Below are 16,126 nucleotides of genomic sequence, written 5' to 3'. Positions count from 1 at the left end.
GACACAGGGCTCTCAAACAGCAAGGACAGTGCCACTGCTGTTTTCTGGAAAACAAGGTATCCCTGTGGCATTGGTACTGGATAAACAGCACCCAAACAGACTTCCAAGGCAGTGGTTCCAGACCCCAGCTTCTGCTTAAAAGCAAAATAGCAGTTCCTATTTCTTACATGTCACTGTACAGAAGGAAAACAGGAAGAGTGTGTAAGCTGAGGTACACTGGTGCACAGCTTGTTACAGGGCTGGAGAGGAGAGGGAAGCTGCAACTGAGATTTGCTTTTGTAGTAATGAGGGTTAATTGAAAAAAGAGTTAATGATATTAACACTTGGGTCTGCCCCATCAGCCAGACAAGGAGAACAAGATATGGCCAGTGTGAACTTGCAGCAGGATAAGGGAAAGACATAAAGCAGTCACTGTTATCTTGTCCCACACTCGACAGCTTCCTCTCCATGTCTGCTTTCATGGTTTCCTTCTCATCTTTCCATGGCTGAGTGACAAAGTGTGGTAAGCATCTGACAAAACCACTTAAACCTCTGAAAATGAGGAGCTCATAGCAACAACCTGCCCTGCAGGACTCACTGAGGAGCCTGTGGGTGTAACTAAATCCATCATTCTACTGAGAACAGCAAGACCTGAGATCTGAACTTAGATTAAGTCCTGCTGTGCCTATAAGTTACATGTCTGAGGGCTGATGCCTCTTCTGGCACACACCAGCCCCGTTCTGGGCTCTCCAAGGTTCAGCTGCTGGGAAGGATCCCAAAGTTCCCAAATTCAGCCTCTTATGCTGAAGGAGGATTCCCAGTCCTCAGACAACTGCCCTCACCTCTTCTGAACAAACTCAGGCAGTATCTGTTCAGACTTTCCTCCTAACCCTGAAATCCAACCTGAAGCTCTTCTACCACATGTTAATTCATTTAGTCATTTCAGAGGAAATGCAGACCAGCTCATCAGCAATGCTTAGCACCTTTTTACCAGATGGATTATCATGCCTTCCTTTTCATCTTTTTACTTCAGTTTAGGATGCTGGCAAGAGATTCCTTGCACATACCTTGTCCAGTGTCAACATGTAGAAATTGGTAATGTCGTGCTCCTGAGCATAGCGGATTCGGGCTCGGCACTCCTCTTCATCAATTAGCTCCCCAACATACTCATTAACAAATTCACCCTGCCAGACAGAAAACAACAAGCTGATAAGACAAATTATCTGCAGGATGGAGGGATGTCCACCTTTGTGTTAGAACTTAGCTCCTATTCCCTTCCTAAAAATCTCTGCAAACCTGTGCTTTGCAGCCAGTCTGACCTATTACCTTCACCAAGAGCCCTGAACCATACACCCGTTTCACATGCTCAAATAACTCAAAATAAATTAAATAAACAACTGTGACCATCAGGTTATTCTTTATGCCAAAGAAAGAATTAGCACCAAGGGACAGCACAGAAGTTAACCACAAGAACAGCACTTTGCTGCAAAGCTCAAAGCACTGCCCTAATTGCATTCCAGCTGAAAATAATATCCCTTTGGGGAACCAACCACATGGAGCAGCAGGATGCACCTGGGGCACCTGCTCCTGCACTGAATCCATGGAGTTCTCCTGTGGTGAAGTACAGCAGAGACTGTATTCCAGCCATTAAAGAGAACCCCAGCTCTGCTCCAGTGGGGCTAATAGGTCCCCCCATTAAAAAACTGAGTGTTTCTGTTTTCAAGCTGTCTGCTAGAAGTGAAACAAGCACACGGAATGGCAGAAACATCCTTTAACTTATGGCACAGCAGGCAGCAAAGTTTTCAACAGGACAGACTCACATTTTGCCTCTTTTACAAGGCCTCCCTCCTATCATGTCATTCCTACTCCCTTTTCAGACATTCTTTTCCTACTATGCAAATAGTCTTCTGTTTCACTTCATCTTTATTAGCTTTGGGGTTCTGGATTTAACATTCCTCCTCCTTCACTCAGCACAGTCCAAAGAACTACTCTTCTTTGCATTTAAAAAATACATACAAGAATTTTAGGTGAAGATAATCAGTTTCAGCAGTAATAACAGCCACTGTCATTTTCCAAGACACTGTCCTTTTTTAAGATCCAAGCCTTGGTTTCTGTTTCTGACACAAGATTCTCATGCTGGATAAGCCTGGCTAGACAAGAATCAGAGGGAGGAATAATCACTGTTCCCCATCTGGAAATCCTGAGCACTGTTCTATTGTTCTTACAAGCAGACTGACCAAGCAATCACCTTTCTTATCCTGTGGGACATCAACATGCGAATCATTTTCTCAGTCAGCTGAGCCAAAACGTTGTTGTCAAGACTGGAAGATTAAATTAATCCTTTTTTTTTTTTCTACAGCACAAAGTCTTCAAAGTTTTCAAACCAAGAGCGATAAGAGTGACGAGAGGCAGAATGAGCACACGTACCTTCCTGATGTCTGTCTTGGCCTGCAAGCCCCAGCCTCGTGCCAGCGTGCGGAAGATCTGCACCTCGGGGTACTGGCGCTTGGAGAAGCACTGGTTCTGGCAGCGCTCCCCGGCAGGACACACCAGGGGGTGGCACTCGTAGAGCAGCATGCGGTTGATGCACTCGGAGTCCAGCCCGCAGGGGTTCTCGTCCGTGGGTTTGCAGTTGCAGCGCGGAATCTCGGACAGGTCTGCGGTGAAGATCTGCACCTTCCCCACCGGCCGGTTCACCTTCAATGCACACGAGGGACATGAGCTCTTGGGAGCTGCAGGTCACCCCGACAGGCACTGCTATACTCCACACCCTTGCCTACGAGCTGACAGGCTGCAGTGACTTAGTGACAGTGAGGGGCAGAAGGACACAAGTACAGGCACAGCTGTACTTTTTGGAATACTATTTCAAGAGGCAGAAGGTTAGAGGAAAGAGCTCGGGAGGATGCATCACCTGGTGCAGTGTGTATTCTGTGACCCTGGAAGGGCGAGAGGCTGCCAAGTGTCCCCCTCCCATTATCACTGAGCCCACATCCAGCTCAGGTGGCCAGCCGGGTGCTCTTGCCTGGCACACACCATCCCTGTGATCAGCACAAAACCACTTTCCACATCAAACTGCACCTTTTCCAGTCAGAGTGTCAGGTGCTTTTCCTCAGCTTCCCCTTACTGCCCTGCTTTTTGAATGTTACCTTCAAGCTGGTTTGTGCTCTTGGCTGTCACATCTGTGACACAAGGCCTACCATGCAGTTACCTCCCTACCCAACTGTCCTGCAGATGTAAATGGAAGCCAAACCAGACAAGGCTGGGGTTGGAAGACCCAAAGAGGAGCTCAGAGTTAAGGCAAGGAGCTCTCTAAACACCGCTCCAGAAGGAAGCAGAGTGCAGCACCAGGTGGAGAAGCGACTGGCGTGTCTGTGGCATGAGCTGCGTCCTTGGGGTTTGGTTAAAGGCAGCGAACGCTGAAAAGCAGGCAACAGAGAGTCAGGACTTTGGAGAGAGACACTGAAGAAAAGCTCCTTGCTGCTCTTTCCCTGGGTGAACCACTGTCTCACTCTCCTCTCCCAGAACACCAAAAGAAGAGACTTGAGCAAAACTATTCCAGCCCCCGTCTAAGTTACCTAGCCCCACCCACAGAGGTTCCACACTGACAGCCTGAGGCTGGCCCAACCTTGATTCATCTTTGTTTAAACACAGACCCTGCAAAACTTCCTCATTAATTTTTTCAACACCGTTTCCCCCATCTTCCTCCTAGAACTGTGTCCCACCTCCAACCTTCCTCAGGTTCTCCTTTGCTGCTTCCCAACTCTTACCCAGACTCATCACCTCATTAAGAGTGACAAGACTTAGGATTGTGTTAATCCACCACTGGCACTGCTTTGGCACTGCCACACCTCACCACACATGCCCAGCACACCTGCCCTACTCTCTGAGGCACTGCTGGAAAAAAAACCAAGACAGGGCAATGCCTGGACTAGTCATAAGCCTGACACAATGAAGGATCCCAGCTGTATTTTGCAGCAGCCTCTTGTGTGGATGTTACTTGGGATGGATGAGAGGTGCTGATCTCCTTGGAAGAAGTGGACACAAACAGCTTCAGCCATTCCATCCTGAAGCTTTCTCGAGGTCACCATCTGCTCCTACAAACTGCTTTGCTTTCAGGGAGACAAACAGCTTGGACCCAAGACTTCAGAAAAGCTGCCATGACTAATGACCACAACCGTCATTATTTATATAGAAGGGTATTTCAAAGGCTCTAAACTGCTTCCAAAGTTCCTTCATATTGTAGCCAGAGAGGCCTAAAAATAGCTATAATGAGAAACTACTTCCTCCACTGAAGCTGCCAGGCCTGTACTGCTGCCATAGCATTCAGTTGAGCTCTTTACACCACACAGTAACTCATGCAGGATATACCTGCCTGCCTAAAAATCCTAGCTAGATACAAAAAAATGCCAGATATCAGTTAAGCTTTCATATTTTGCAGCATAAAAAAGGGAAGGAGCAGACAGAAGCAGTAAAAAAAGAACATGGCCACTGAGTCAATGAGTTTCTGGTCAGTTGGGATCCACTTCTCAGACACAGACACATGCTTGGCCCCAGCTTTCCTCTCAAGTTACCTCCATACTGTAGGACTTCTAGTGCTGCTCCTATTCTAACTTAGTAATAACAACAGTAACAATAATAGCCTTTAACATGAACAGCTCCCCAAAACTGAGGAAAAGGGCTGATACTGTAGCCTGTACACTTGTTTCAGTGTATCTGTTCAGTCACCAACCGAAATGGATATAAAACAATAGCAGAGAAGACAGATCATACTGAGGGTTACCACCCTCCACAGAGCCATGCTGCACTGCACCCTGACCACCTCCTGTCCTGCACCACCTGGTTTGTCCACCTTGCCATCAGCAGCATGGAGCATTTGACCTTACTGAGCATTACCAGCCCTCTGCCCTGAGTTCTCAGGGAGAGACACTTCCTTCACATCACACAACTGACATGGACAGCACAGACACAACCAGATCTGTTCCAGCAAATCAGAGCACCTCTATTACTGCAGCCCAGCTTGCTGAGGATGGAAAGAGGATCAAAGAAACCTTCAAGAACAGTCAGACAGCCAAACATCAGAAATGTTTCTGTATACCTGTAAATCACCTGCACCAACAGCTCAAGACAGCTTCTCTTCTGCACCTGCCCCCCACCACCTCCCCTCACCTTGATGTGTTTGTAGGGAGGAGGTTTCTTGTCATTCTTTTTGTCTTCCTGAAGTTGTCTCAGTTCCTTCTGTGCCTTCAGCTCTTCAAATCTCACAGCAGCTTCCTGAAGAGCTAAGTGAGAGAACAGGCTCTATTATAAGGAATTCACTCTGCTCACACAAGGCTGGGCAGCCCCTGTCCACCCAGTGCTTACAAGGTTCAAGAGAAGACGGTGAAGAAAAGGCCAATGCAGCAAGAAAATGCAGAAATTACAGTCAGGGGCCTGCCCATGAGTGATGAAGCATCCCAGCTGTTGGCTATCTTTGCCTGCCCTCTTGGGCAGAGATGCCAGGCAGCTGAATCCACAACTCTCCAGTGCACTTTAATATCAAGATAATGACTGTATTACACAGAGGTAAGCTGACACAGCAGCAGCTCACTTGAATTTTGACATATTATGTCACAGGTGGACAAGCATCTGAGATCAGCAAGCCCTCTGCCCTCTCGGGGAGTCAAACAAACTCTCTGAACATGCTGCACAAGAAGCAGCTCATTCTACACATTTAATTTCACTTCTGTTGTAAGAAGACACTTCTCTCTGCTACAAAAACAAGTTACCTTTTTTGTATATGCCATCCACGCCCTTTCCCATCTTGTCTTTGCTGCTGACATCACCTTCCATATAAGGGAACACACGAGCCTGGTGGGTCCACAGGTAGTCCTTGGAGCCAAAAAACAGCACAGGGAACTCGCCGATGTCATGTTTCATTTTCTGGATATTGACAGGAATTGTCCTAGGATGGCAAATCTCAGCTGGCCACCACCTGCAACACAGGGAAGGGCAGATGGAACCTCTGGCTTCCCCACTTCCAGCCACCTCAAAATTATGCTACTGCATGGAGACATGGGAAAAAGTGTGTGAGGGCTACCAGCAAGGCTGGTGGGGACAAAAGAGGCTACTGGAGGAGAAAAGCTCACATTTTACCAGCAATGTGCATGCAAAAAAGCCAGAGGCCTGCTGCAATGAACCCTGCAGAGAGGAGCAGCTTCTCACCTCCATCACTATGAGCACTGCATGAAGAAGGGATGGGGACAAATCTGTTCTATCTTCACCTACCTGTAGCGCCCAACTTTCACCCAGACTACTTCTTTGTAGTGTGGCTTTTTGCCTGCCTTGCAATCATTACAATACCAGCTTCCCTCTGGCATCTCAATGTTTAGACACTCACGGTGAAACGCAGCCGGGCACGACTCGCAGCATAAAAGGCTGCCCCCTGCAAAGAGAAGGAGGAGGAATTTATTAGTTACTGTGCAGGAGCCCTGCACTCCCCATTTCCAGACAGACCTGGAAAGAGGGAATGATGGTCTCCTGCAAGCCCTTTTCAAAAGCTGGGCCCTACTCATGGTAAAAAAAAACACAACAAGGATCCAGAAAAGGTCCTAGCCTGAAGTTGGACTTAAATATGGAAAGACAGGGAGGAATTCTGTCCTCTGCAGTTCCCCCTGGGACATTCTGGATAGCAAAAGCTTCTGCCCTTTGTAATGAACTCTTGCCAGGGGGTTCCCTGGTGCCAGGGGATGCAGTGCTGACCAGCTCACCTTCCGAGCAGACAAAGCACCAGCTGACGTTGACGTGCTCGTGGTTGCGGCAGCCCCTGCGAGCAGTGAAGTGGTTGGGGCAGATGATGCTGTTGGAGGCCAGGACCACGGAGCCGGCGGCGAGGCAGAAATCGTTGGAGTGATACGCGACCGGGCAGCGCACACAGCGCATCAGGCGACCTGCCACAAACAGCCACAGCACACTCAGCCTCTCCACCCCACTCTTTCCTACTGAAACTACACTCTACTCATACCCAAGCTCAAAATGAGCTTTGAAAAAAGAAGCTGACCTTTAATTTTTATAGGCCACCCATGATATACTCGCTGGATTCCTATTAAGTTATTTAATATAACTAAATATATAAAATTATAAAATCTTAATCCTATACCATAGATAAAGTTGTATTATTTAGAAGTGAAAAATCTCCTGCATGCTGTGCAGAAACAGTTCAAGAGTTCACAGACTGGGACTGCTTCCTATCATACACAAATAATTACTAAATCAGCCCCGACAGTAATTACAGACGGGGTGTTTCAAGTGCTTAGCTGCACATAATGAAATCAATCCATGTAGCTTCTGAAAACACCAGCACTTGCTGCTTGTTTATCAGATTTTACCCTGAAATTCCAGAACTTCCAGGCAATTCAGACTTCCCTACAGCCTAGTTTATGGGAGGTTTTTGAGAGTCCGTTTTCAGTTCCTCACAGCAGATTATAAACAGGAAGAAGAGGTGGGAGAAAAGGGGTAAATGTGACCACCAAGAAGCAGCAGCCAGTCAACAAATGTTCAGTGAGGAAGTGGCTAGCTGTGGGCTACAGGCTTTTGGCCTTGGTGCTGCTTTCTACACCAAATACTGATAAATTTGGGCAAAAAAAAGCCAACTTTGACACAGACTCTGAGGGTAAAAATAGAGTTGGTCTTATTTAACCAGTCTTAAGATACCAAGGATTAAAGAAAGGCAGCCTTAGAAGCAAACATGCACAACAATCAGAAAAGTTTTAAGTTTGATCATGTGAGATAAAGGTCAAGGTATTGCTGCAAACAGCTCAAACAAATTTTTTGCCTGGGAAGCTTAGCCCAAGGGTGTCTCCACTACAAGATGAGAGTTTACATAGGAAAAAATGGATAGGCAGAACAATATAATCATTTGCCCTGTGCTGTTCTTGATGTTGCTGTGTTGACAGCCAGTGCTGCTAAGCAAGGCTCATCTGCAGCACTGGCACAGTGAGGAGCAGGTGGAAGAAACACCAGCGTGTCTGTACAGCTCCAGAGATTTACTCAAAAACCCAGTGAGGCCTGAGGCAATGCTGGGCGTGCAGGAATCCGAGCCTCTGGACAGTCTGAGAACATTCCAGCTGCCATGTCAGACCATGGGGAGTGCTGCTGAGCCTCACACTCTGACACCACCCCTTCCACTCCCCTGGGAGCAGCTATTCCTCAGCAAACACAGCCAGGGCTGTGGCAAGGACACAAAGGCAACAATGCAAAGACCTGGTGAACCAGGTGGACCCGAAACAAAGAAAAACCAGGTGACTGCACCGCCCAGACCACCCAGGAGGACTCAGGTACCTTTAGAGGCAGAGATGTTTGCTGGGTTAGCAGCATGGCAGGTCATGCAGATGTGCAGGGAGCAGCGGAAGCCCTTGTTCTGCATGACTGTGGGGGGGTATTTCTGTATGCAGGCTTCGTGGTAATACTTCCCACAGAGGGGCAGCAAGCACCGCTTCACATCCTCCCCGCAGCTCTTGCACACAAAGCAGGTGTGGACTCCTGGAGAAAGAGCAATGCACAGGTCACACTGGAGGGTTAAATGAGGACCTGATGCTGTCACCAGGCTGTTCAACAGCACAGCACAACTTCCCAGCCTGCTGCACGCATCCCAGAGCACAGGTCTCTGCACCAGGCTGGTTTGGCCTGCAGTAGAACTCCACATAAAAATAAATATTATTATAGCTGGGACTTCAGGCCAAGGGAAAAAAGAAAATAAAAAAATTATAACCCTACTTTGAGATTTCTCCCTTTCCAGTTTGAAAAATACTCCACCTCCCCCCACCAGACCCCATTCTATAATCCCAGGTAAGAATTTGTCTCTTTCCCAGCATACCATGGACATTCACTTCTTGGTACACCAAGTCTGAAACAACAGTAAGGCTGGTAAATATTTGAAGACATTATTAATGCCTTCAAATCAACAAAGAGCAGATTTATGTTAAACATCAGGAAAAAATTCTTCCATGTAAGGGTGGTGAGGCCCTAGCATAGGTTGCCCAAGAAGCTGTGGATGCCTCATATCTGGAAGTGCTCAAGCCCAGACTGGACAGGGCTTGGAGTAACCTGGTCTAGTGGAAGGTGCTCATGCCTGTGGCAGAGGGGTGGATTTTGATCATCTTTAAGGTCCCTTCAAACCCAGATCACCCTGCGACTCTATGATTCTAATTAGAAAGTCATTATCAGAAATCAAATCAATAATCTGAGGACTAAGGGCTACTTAGCAGCCCTATAGCAGGCACATCACTCCAGCCAAGAAAGAACCAGGTAAGCCCACAGTGCTGCCCTACCTGTGGAACACTCATTGCAGATGAATTTGCCCTTTGGCATCTCGGAGAGCCCAAGGCACTGCAGGTGGAAAGCACCACAGCACTGCGCCTCACACAGCAGCAACTCCCCTGGCTTCTCACAGATCTGTGGGAAACAAACACAGTATCAGCTTGAGCAATTTTCTTTCCTGCAGCATCCCAGACAGCAGCAATCCCCTGTGCTGGCTAGAACTGCAAGCAGGGATCCCCTGGGAAAAAAAAATGCTACATTGTCCTGGCGTCAGTTAATTCCAGTAGTCTGTGTATAACCACTGCCATTTACCATCGACTCCCTGATATCTTACACTGGCTAAAAAAATACCTTACACTGGTCACATCTCCCTAACCTCTGTGAACTTTAAGAGGAAGAAAGGCTATTGCAGGAGAAATGCTTGATACAGAGCACAAAAACCTGGTTAATTTTACAATAAACACTTGAAGGCTACCTGAGCTTACCTGGGGCACCAGTGTGTCCCAGAACTTACACTAAAATACTTTACAATGGGATAGCTTTAAAGAGATTTCTTCAAGAACACTACCTGACACACATTCTCCTTGAGAGCAGCTCCTCCTCCACGCTCCCCCTGTATCTTTTTGGACGAAGGCACTCCATGGTCATTCTCTGACCCCTCCTCATGACCCTCTTTGGGGCTTGCAGCAGTCCCATGAACAGATGTCTCCCCCTTTAAAGAGAAAACTAGAATTAGGACTGTCAGCAGAGCCTATCCTGACTTGGAAACTACTAATTCAGCCACTGAGCACTTAATGGGTTTGGCAGGTGATCTGTGTGCTATCCACCCTGGAGAGAACAGCCTCCCTTACAGTTGCACCAAAAGAATTACAGAATAGGAAAGAGTTCTTAGTTTACTAGATGATTAAAAATACACAATGCAATTATCTTCCTGTGCATAACCCCTCTCTGAGCAAGGAGTCAGCCCTGAGTGGAAACAAAGCAGGTAGGCTAGAAAATCAGAAGCATCCCAGTGTCTACTTGCATTAGAGAAACAAATGAAAACCTCAGTCTTCATAGCACCTGTAAAACACTAAATGAACTACAGTTCTCCTCTACACTTATCTCAGCTTGTCCTAACCCATGTAAAATAGAGACACAAAGGTACTCAAGGCCTGTGCTGGTATGAGGGTCAGCCAACCCCAAAACAAGCAGCACAGCAGGGCATTTACACCCCATCCTGACTGAAGTGTGGAGTTTCCCACTATCCTGCACAAGTGTACAGCACTGCCCATAACATCCACTGGTGCAAGAGCATCCTGGGGAGAGGATGGGTTCCAAATGATAAAGGTCCAACCACTCACTCATGGACCAAGCCAAGGATCCTGCCATAAGGCTTCTCACAGCATCCATGGGACCTGCCCAGGCACTGTTGACAGGGAAGAATAGCAGGTATCCTAGACATACTTGTTTCTACCACAAAACACAGCTGGCCTGCAGCTACATTCAGCTGCAGTGACACAGATTTTGTCAGGACAGGCAACTAAGAGCTAGGAAACACCATCCTGCCAGGTTCCAGCCCACTTGGGAGGTCTAGGGAACACTTCAGTGGCCTCACCAGCCCCAGCTGCCACTCCAGAGAAGGTACAATTTAAGGATCATTAACACTGCACCAAAGTGATGCCTTTAGCTACGTGCTTTGAGCCAGAACATTTTAAGGACTCTGCCACTTTTAAATATGCCAACTCACTGCAGGTAGCTGAGTGATCTCAGTGCACAGCTGCCAGTTCCTCCCTGGGTCACCAAGCTGCAGCTATTGTACACCCCTGCACAAATAGTACAGCTGAGAGACCTTGTGAGGAATTGGAAATGCTGGCAGAAGCAGCAGCCATCACTTCCACACCTCCAGGCCTGCTTGGTGCAAGCTCTCCAGCTAACAATCACGAGAGGGAGCTTTGCACCACTTTCTGCAGGAGAAAGTCTGAGCTGTGGTGCTACTAAAGCTTGTAAGCTGAATTGAATGTCTGAACACATTCTGAATCTGGGCAAAAAAAGGACAAAGATCTAAAGTTTAAAGTTGGAGCTAGTATTCTGTTCAGATAATGATGCTTTCTTTGCCTGGAACTGTTGGTTTTTCCCCTATTCCCTGAACGAGACATAATGATTTTATTTGGAGACACTTTAAAGCCATGTACCTTCTGTGGAGCAATCATGCACAGATGCACTGAGGGTATATTGAAATACACAATGCAAAGAAGAATGGTATAAACTGACTTTATTGAGAGGAAAAAAAAAAAAAAAAACAAAAGAAAATAAAAAAAGTCTCAATTACAGGCTTGTTCTAATACAGCTCCCAGAACTGCACAGGGAAGGGATGTCAGAACTAGGCAAGATGGGCAAGGGCCAATCTTTGTGAACAAGGAAAAGGGCATTGCCACTCAAGGCCATCACTCAAGGACCTGTCACTGTTTCCCCTCCTTCCTCTGCCCAGCACAAGCACTGCAACACCACATACCTCCTGCAGAAAGAAGGCTCATCCCAGGTCTTCCAGAACTATCCCTGCTGTTGTGTCTGGCACAATCCCAAACCTTGACCTGTTCTTTGGCACAGCCTGACCTTGGCTCACAACCTTGACAACCATTTCAAACAGCATTTTCCATCCCATTCTGTCAGTTTCTTACCACCCTGATGTTATAAATTTGTACTCTTGGCTCTACAGATGGGCAAGGTCAGAGAAAGCTGCTTAGCTCAGCCCAGGCTGACAAGCCTTCCTCTTTTTCCTTGGAAAGCAGTGGGATCCAAGGCTTCACTGTGCTCTATCATCAGACCATGTATCTTTTCTAGCAAAGTGGAGTACCTTGCCCAGTGTGGGCAGTCACTGAGGGACCAGCATAGTCTGAATTCCACAGTAAATCACAACTACATCTCCACAGCATCCCAATAAACACCAGAACACAAGCACTCACCTAAGCCAGGGGATGAATACCCACCACAGCAGCTGAAGAGACACAATAAAAGGGATACTGGCAAAGGTGCCAAGCATCAACTTGTTTTTTGCATGGTTTACACCATAACTGACTTCTGGTACTCAACACAAATGTCTACAGCTGGAGGCAGTTAAGACTGGGTTTCCTCTGCAGTGAGTAGTGGATGCATGATTCAGAGCCATGGTTCTTTGCTGCTCTGAAATGCCCCTCTTTCCACAGAAAATCTGCTGTCTCTTAGTGTGTACAGCAGACAGTGTTAACTGCCCCTGCCCAGCACTGGCAAAGGTATTTGTACAGACTGTTTTAAAAAATTAGTCCAGCTGAGCACACTTCAAAAAGAACACTAATACCAGCACAGTAAATCTTACATGGACCAAGGGTTCTTACCCAAATTTATTAGCTTTATCAGAAATACCCTTTCCAAAATGCAACAGGGAAGGCTGAAACTGTTTCAGGTGGTGTGAGGTTTGTATTCTCCTGCAAACTGTGTTATAAAACAAATATAACAATATTTATCTACAATTTACTCCTGAAATACATACTGACTATCCTGCCTGCTGCTGAACCTGGGCCACTGGAAGTGAGAGGCGATGGCGAGAGGCCCAGAGGTGTCCTGCCTCTCTCCCAGGAAGTCTTGCTTCCCCTACACTTGCTGATAACTGGCTCATTCCTAAAAGGCAAAACGTGCTTGTCAGAGGTATTTATACACTGACCCTGCTAATATTTAGTAGAGGGAATTGCCCAAGTTATCCCTTTCTGCTGGATGGCAGAATGCAATCAGAGGCTCTGTGAGCAGTCACAGACAGTCCCCCCTCAGCCCCTCCAATGGGTTCTTGGCTCATCCTGGTGTTCAGGTGCAAGCAGAAGAGGCTGAAGTCCAGTCTAGTGCTTCATACTGATGTGTGAAAGTGCAAGAGTCCCACCCTCAGAGAAGACCTCTTAGAGCAGTTTGATTTTCTGAGGTGCAAAGCAAGATGCCAGACAAAACCTGGTTCCATTAATTCAGAACAGCCTCTCTCAAAGAGAATTTAGTTGAGTAGCAGTTGAAAACAGAGCCTGAGTTAAGCATCATTATAAAATAGCTACTAGACCAAGGAGGTATGTTCAGCCTAAGCCCAGGTCATGCAGCTACATCAGTGGGACAAATTCTCAAATGACTGGCCAAAAGAAGCCTCTGGCTTAGGCTCTGCCAAGTACCTTGAGAAGCAGCAAACAGGTTGCAGGGATGAGAGTGTAAAGGCCCAACATTACCTCAGAGTGTGGGGTCTCCCCCAGCCCCTCCTCATTTTTCTCCTTCTTGGAATGGACTGCAGCAGAGGTATGGCGCTGCCTCTTCCGCTTCCGCTGCTTCTCCAAGAGCTTTTCAGAAGCTGGGATGCAACAGAAAGACCATTCAAGGAAAATGCAGAAATAATCCCCTTGCTGCAGGTGACATCACCAAGTTCTGCAGCCTTTCTGACAGCTTCATGCTGGATCCTATATTCTTTGAGGGTCTAAGGCCTCTAGGCAGTTGCAGAGAACCACCAATTCATACTGGTTACAGCAACTTCTGCTGGGCTGCTGAACCCAGAACACCAAGCACTTACACACACAGTACCACAGGCACTGACCCAAATGTCTCAACAGTCTGTCCTGCTATCCCTGTTTTCCTTACCTTCTCCCAGGTCCTGGAAGTGGGCTGGTGAGTAGAGCTCAGAGCTGTCACTCTCTGAAGGGCCAGTAGCCTACAAACACATGAGAGAGAGTCAAGCCACCAGATAAAAACAGAGGCACACTTTCCTCAGCTGTGAAACCTTTTGGAATGACTGCAACACCTAATTTACCATCCAGGTCATGAATTCATCAGTCATTGGAGATTTCACATGAAAATATTTGGTTTGTGTGTGTGATAAATCACACATGTAAAAGTCTGTCTCTGGGCAGGAAGGAATGTGGAGTCTGATGTGTCATGTGCTCATCAGCACCATTCACTGCTTCCCATGCTCTCCCAAAAAAGGCTGCTAATACTCTGTAAGGTGCTGGGAAAAGACATTCTCTTCTGAGTTTACACTTGTACAGACCTTAAGACTGAAATACAATGGCCTCTACATTACTGCAATTGTGATTACTGTAACAAAGACTGTGCCTCACAGTGAAAGAAAAAGGAAAGAAGTGTTATTATTTAACTTCAGTGGCAACAAGTTTTGTGCAGGTACATGATCTGAAGTAAATACAAGGTGATTTTTCCCAAACCATGTAACTGAATATTGAGTATTCAGTGGAGAAGAGCAGCATTTTCTTTAAAAGTCTGAACCAAACACTGTATCCTACATGTGATAAACCTCAAGTCTCCATCCTGCTTCAAGCTCTGCACTAACATGCATTCACCAGCTCACTTGGGCAGGTAACAAAGAAAACACTGCTCAGAGGAAATCTGACTGAAAAGGAAAAAGCCTTTGGTTCAAGTTCAAGCTACACTGTAACATGACAGAAAGCCTCTGTGCAGAACATTTCTGCTCATACCTTCCCAGCAGCACCCAAATGACTCCTTTTCCATAAAATTCAATTTAAAAAGGAGATTTTAAGCCAAAACTGCTTAGACCCCATTACAAGTGAGGAGGGGTGGGGGACAGTGGATTGTTTCATCATAACACAGCAACCAGCACTTTTGGGAAGGGTGGACCTTTGCTCCTGGGCTGCAGCCAATAAAACATCACATCGCATTGCACAGTCTTGTTTAGCAGGATCTGCTGTCTATGCCTGTTTCCTATCTGGTTTTCAAAAGAGCTGGAAGGAAAGTACCTTCTTTTGGGGAGTCCATTCCTCCTTCTTTGGCATAAAGGCAGTGTCCAAGTCATTGGATTCCAAGAGCTTTTTAGTGGGCTTCCTTTGACGCTTGCTTTCGAAGTTTCCTGCAATGAAACCCTTCACATCAGATAAACTGGAGCTTTCTTGTCTTCAATCAGATTAAGACTATTAAGTAAATATCAGCCAACAGTTCAAAACAACCTGCTTCACCCTGTGTTTAGGATCATAAGCTCCTAGGGCAGAGATGCCAATTACCTGCTTCTGTACAACTTCAATAAAAACAGACCTCAGTCTGCCATGACCTTCAGGCTCACCTCAATATGTAATATAAAAATCCACCCACAGAAGAGAGGCTGTGAACTCACTGCCAGCAGGTAGCACATGCTGGCAGCACAATTCACATCATAATTTCCCAAATACTTTGATCTGCATAAGTCAGTCCTACCACTGACACAGCCCTGCCTACATTCCCATACTCCTCAAACCAGCACTCATGCTACTGTAGTAAACAGGCTGAAGATCAAAATCCTGGTTAAACTTATTTGAGAAAAGATACCTCAACAAAACTGGGTGTAACTTGCACTATCTTGTATCTTGTGTATCTTGCATTATCTTGTCCCTCAGGATAGCCCAATAGACCTGAGCTCCTTCACTAATTTTGGCAACAGCATAAACTTAGAACCAGGAAATGCTGATGCTGAGTGCAGACACTCCACAGACACAGCCTGTTACCCATCCCACCCCATTCATATGCTGGCTTTGACAATCTCAGCTGTGCCCTTTGACACCTCTGTAGGCACAGCTCATCCATCACACTCCTAACCCTCAAGACAAGCTTCTGCCCACTCTGTGTGCTTCAGCAAGAGGTGAGAGTAAACAAGAGGAAAGAGCTACACAAGCTCTGCAGACTTGATGTTTGCTCCCTCTGTTGTGTTCTCCTATATCTCCAATCCTGGGTTCACATCCTCAGTTTTTCTTTCTTTAATCCTCTCCAACTTCTCAACTCCTTGTGACACACACAAGTCTCCAGAGGCAATCCCTCTTCCCTCAAACATGACAAGCTAACTGACCATAAATCTGCCTGCTTGATTTACTTTTTT

The 16,126-nt window shown here is 46.6% G+C and overlaps 1 protein-coding gene across 8 annotated transcripts in view; it reads right to left on the bottom strand.

The window, feature by feature from the left end:
* NSD1 (nuclear receptor binding SET domain protein 1) overlaps positions 1 to 16,126 on the bottom strand; it is an 86,333-nt gene that overhangs the window by 41,182 nt on the left and 29,025 nt on the right. For all 8 annotated transcript variants that reach the window (XM_079319593.1, XM_079319589.1, XM_079319590.1 and 5 more), the window contains 12 exons: positions 15,021 to 15,130; positions 13,894 to 13,963; positions 13,491 to 13,609; positions 9,842 to 9,985; positions 9,285 to 9,408; positions 8,296 to 8,496; positions 6,726 to 6,905; positions 6,244 to 6,400; positions 5,745 to 5,950; positions 5,146 to 5,258; positions 2,407 to 2,676; positions 1,047 to 1,163 (listed from right to left, as the gene is read on the bottom strand). In XM_079319593.1, coding sequence (XP_079175719.1) covers positions 1,047 to 1,163; positions 2,407 to 2,676; positions 5,146 to 5,258; positions 5,745 to 5,950; positions 6,244 to 6,400; positions 6,726 to 6,905; positions 8,296 to 8,496; positions 9,285 to 9,408; positions 9,842 to 9,985; positions 13,491 to 13,609; positions 13,894 to 13,963; positions 15,021 to 15,130 — 1,811 coding nt within the window. The remainder of the gene's footprint in view (positions 1 to 1,046; positions 1,164 to 2,406; positions 2,677 to 5,145; positions 5,259 to 5,744; positions 5,951 to 6,243; positions 6,401 to 6,725; positions 6,906 to 8,295; positions 8,497 to 9,284; positions 9,409 to 9,841; positions 9,986 to 13,490; positions 13,610 to 13,893; positions 13,964 to 15,020; positions 15,131 to 16,126) is intronic.

This window comes from Erithacus rubecula (genome assembly GCF_903797595.1).
Source record: "Erithacus rubecula genome assembly, chromosome: 16".
In the NCBI taxonomy this organism is placed as follows: Eukaryota; Metazoa; Chordata; class Aves; order Passeriformes; family Muscicapidae; genus Erithacus; species Erithacus rubecula.
This window is presented reverse-complemented; position numbering and strand designations above follow the sequence as displayed.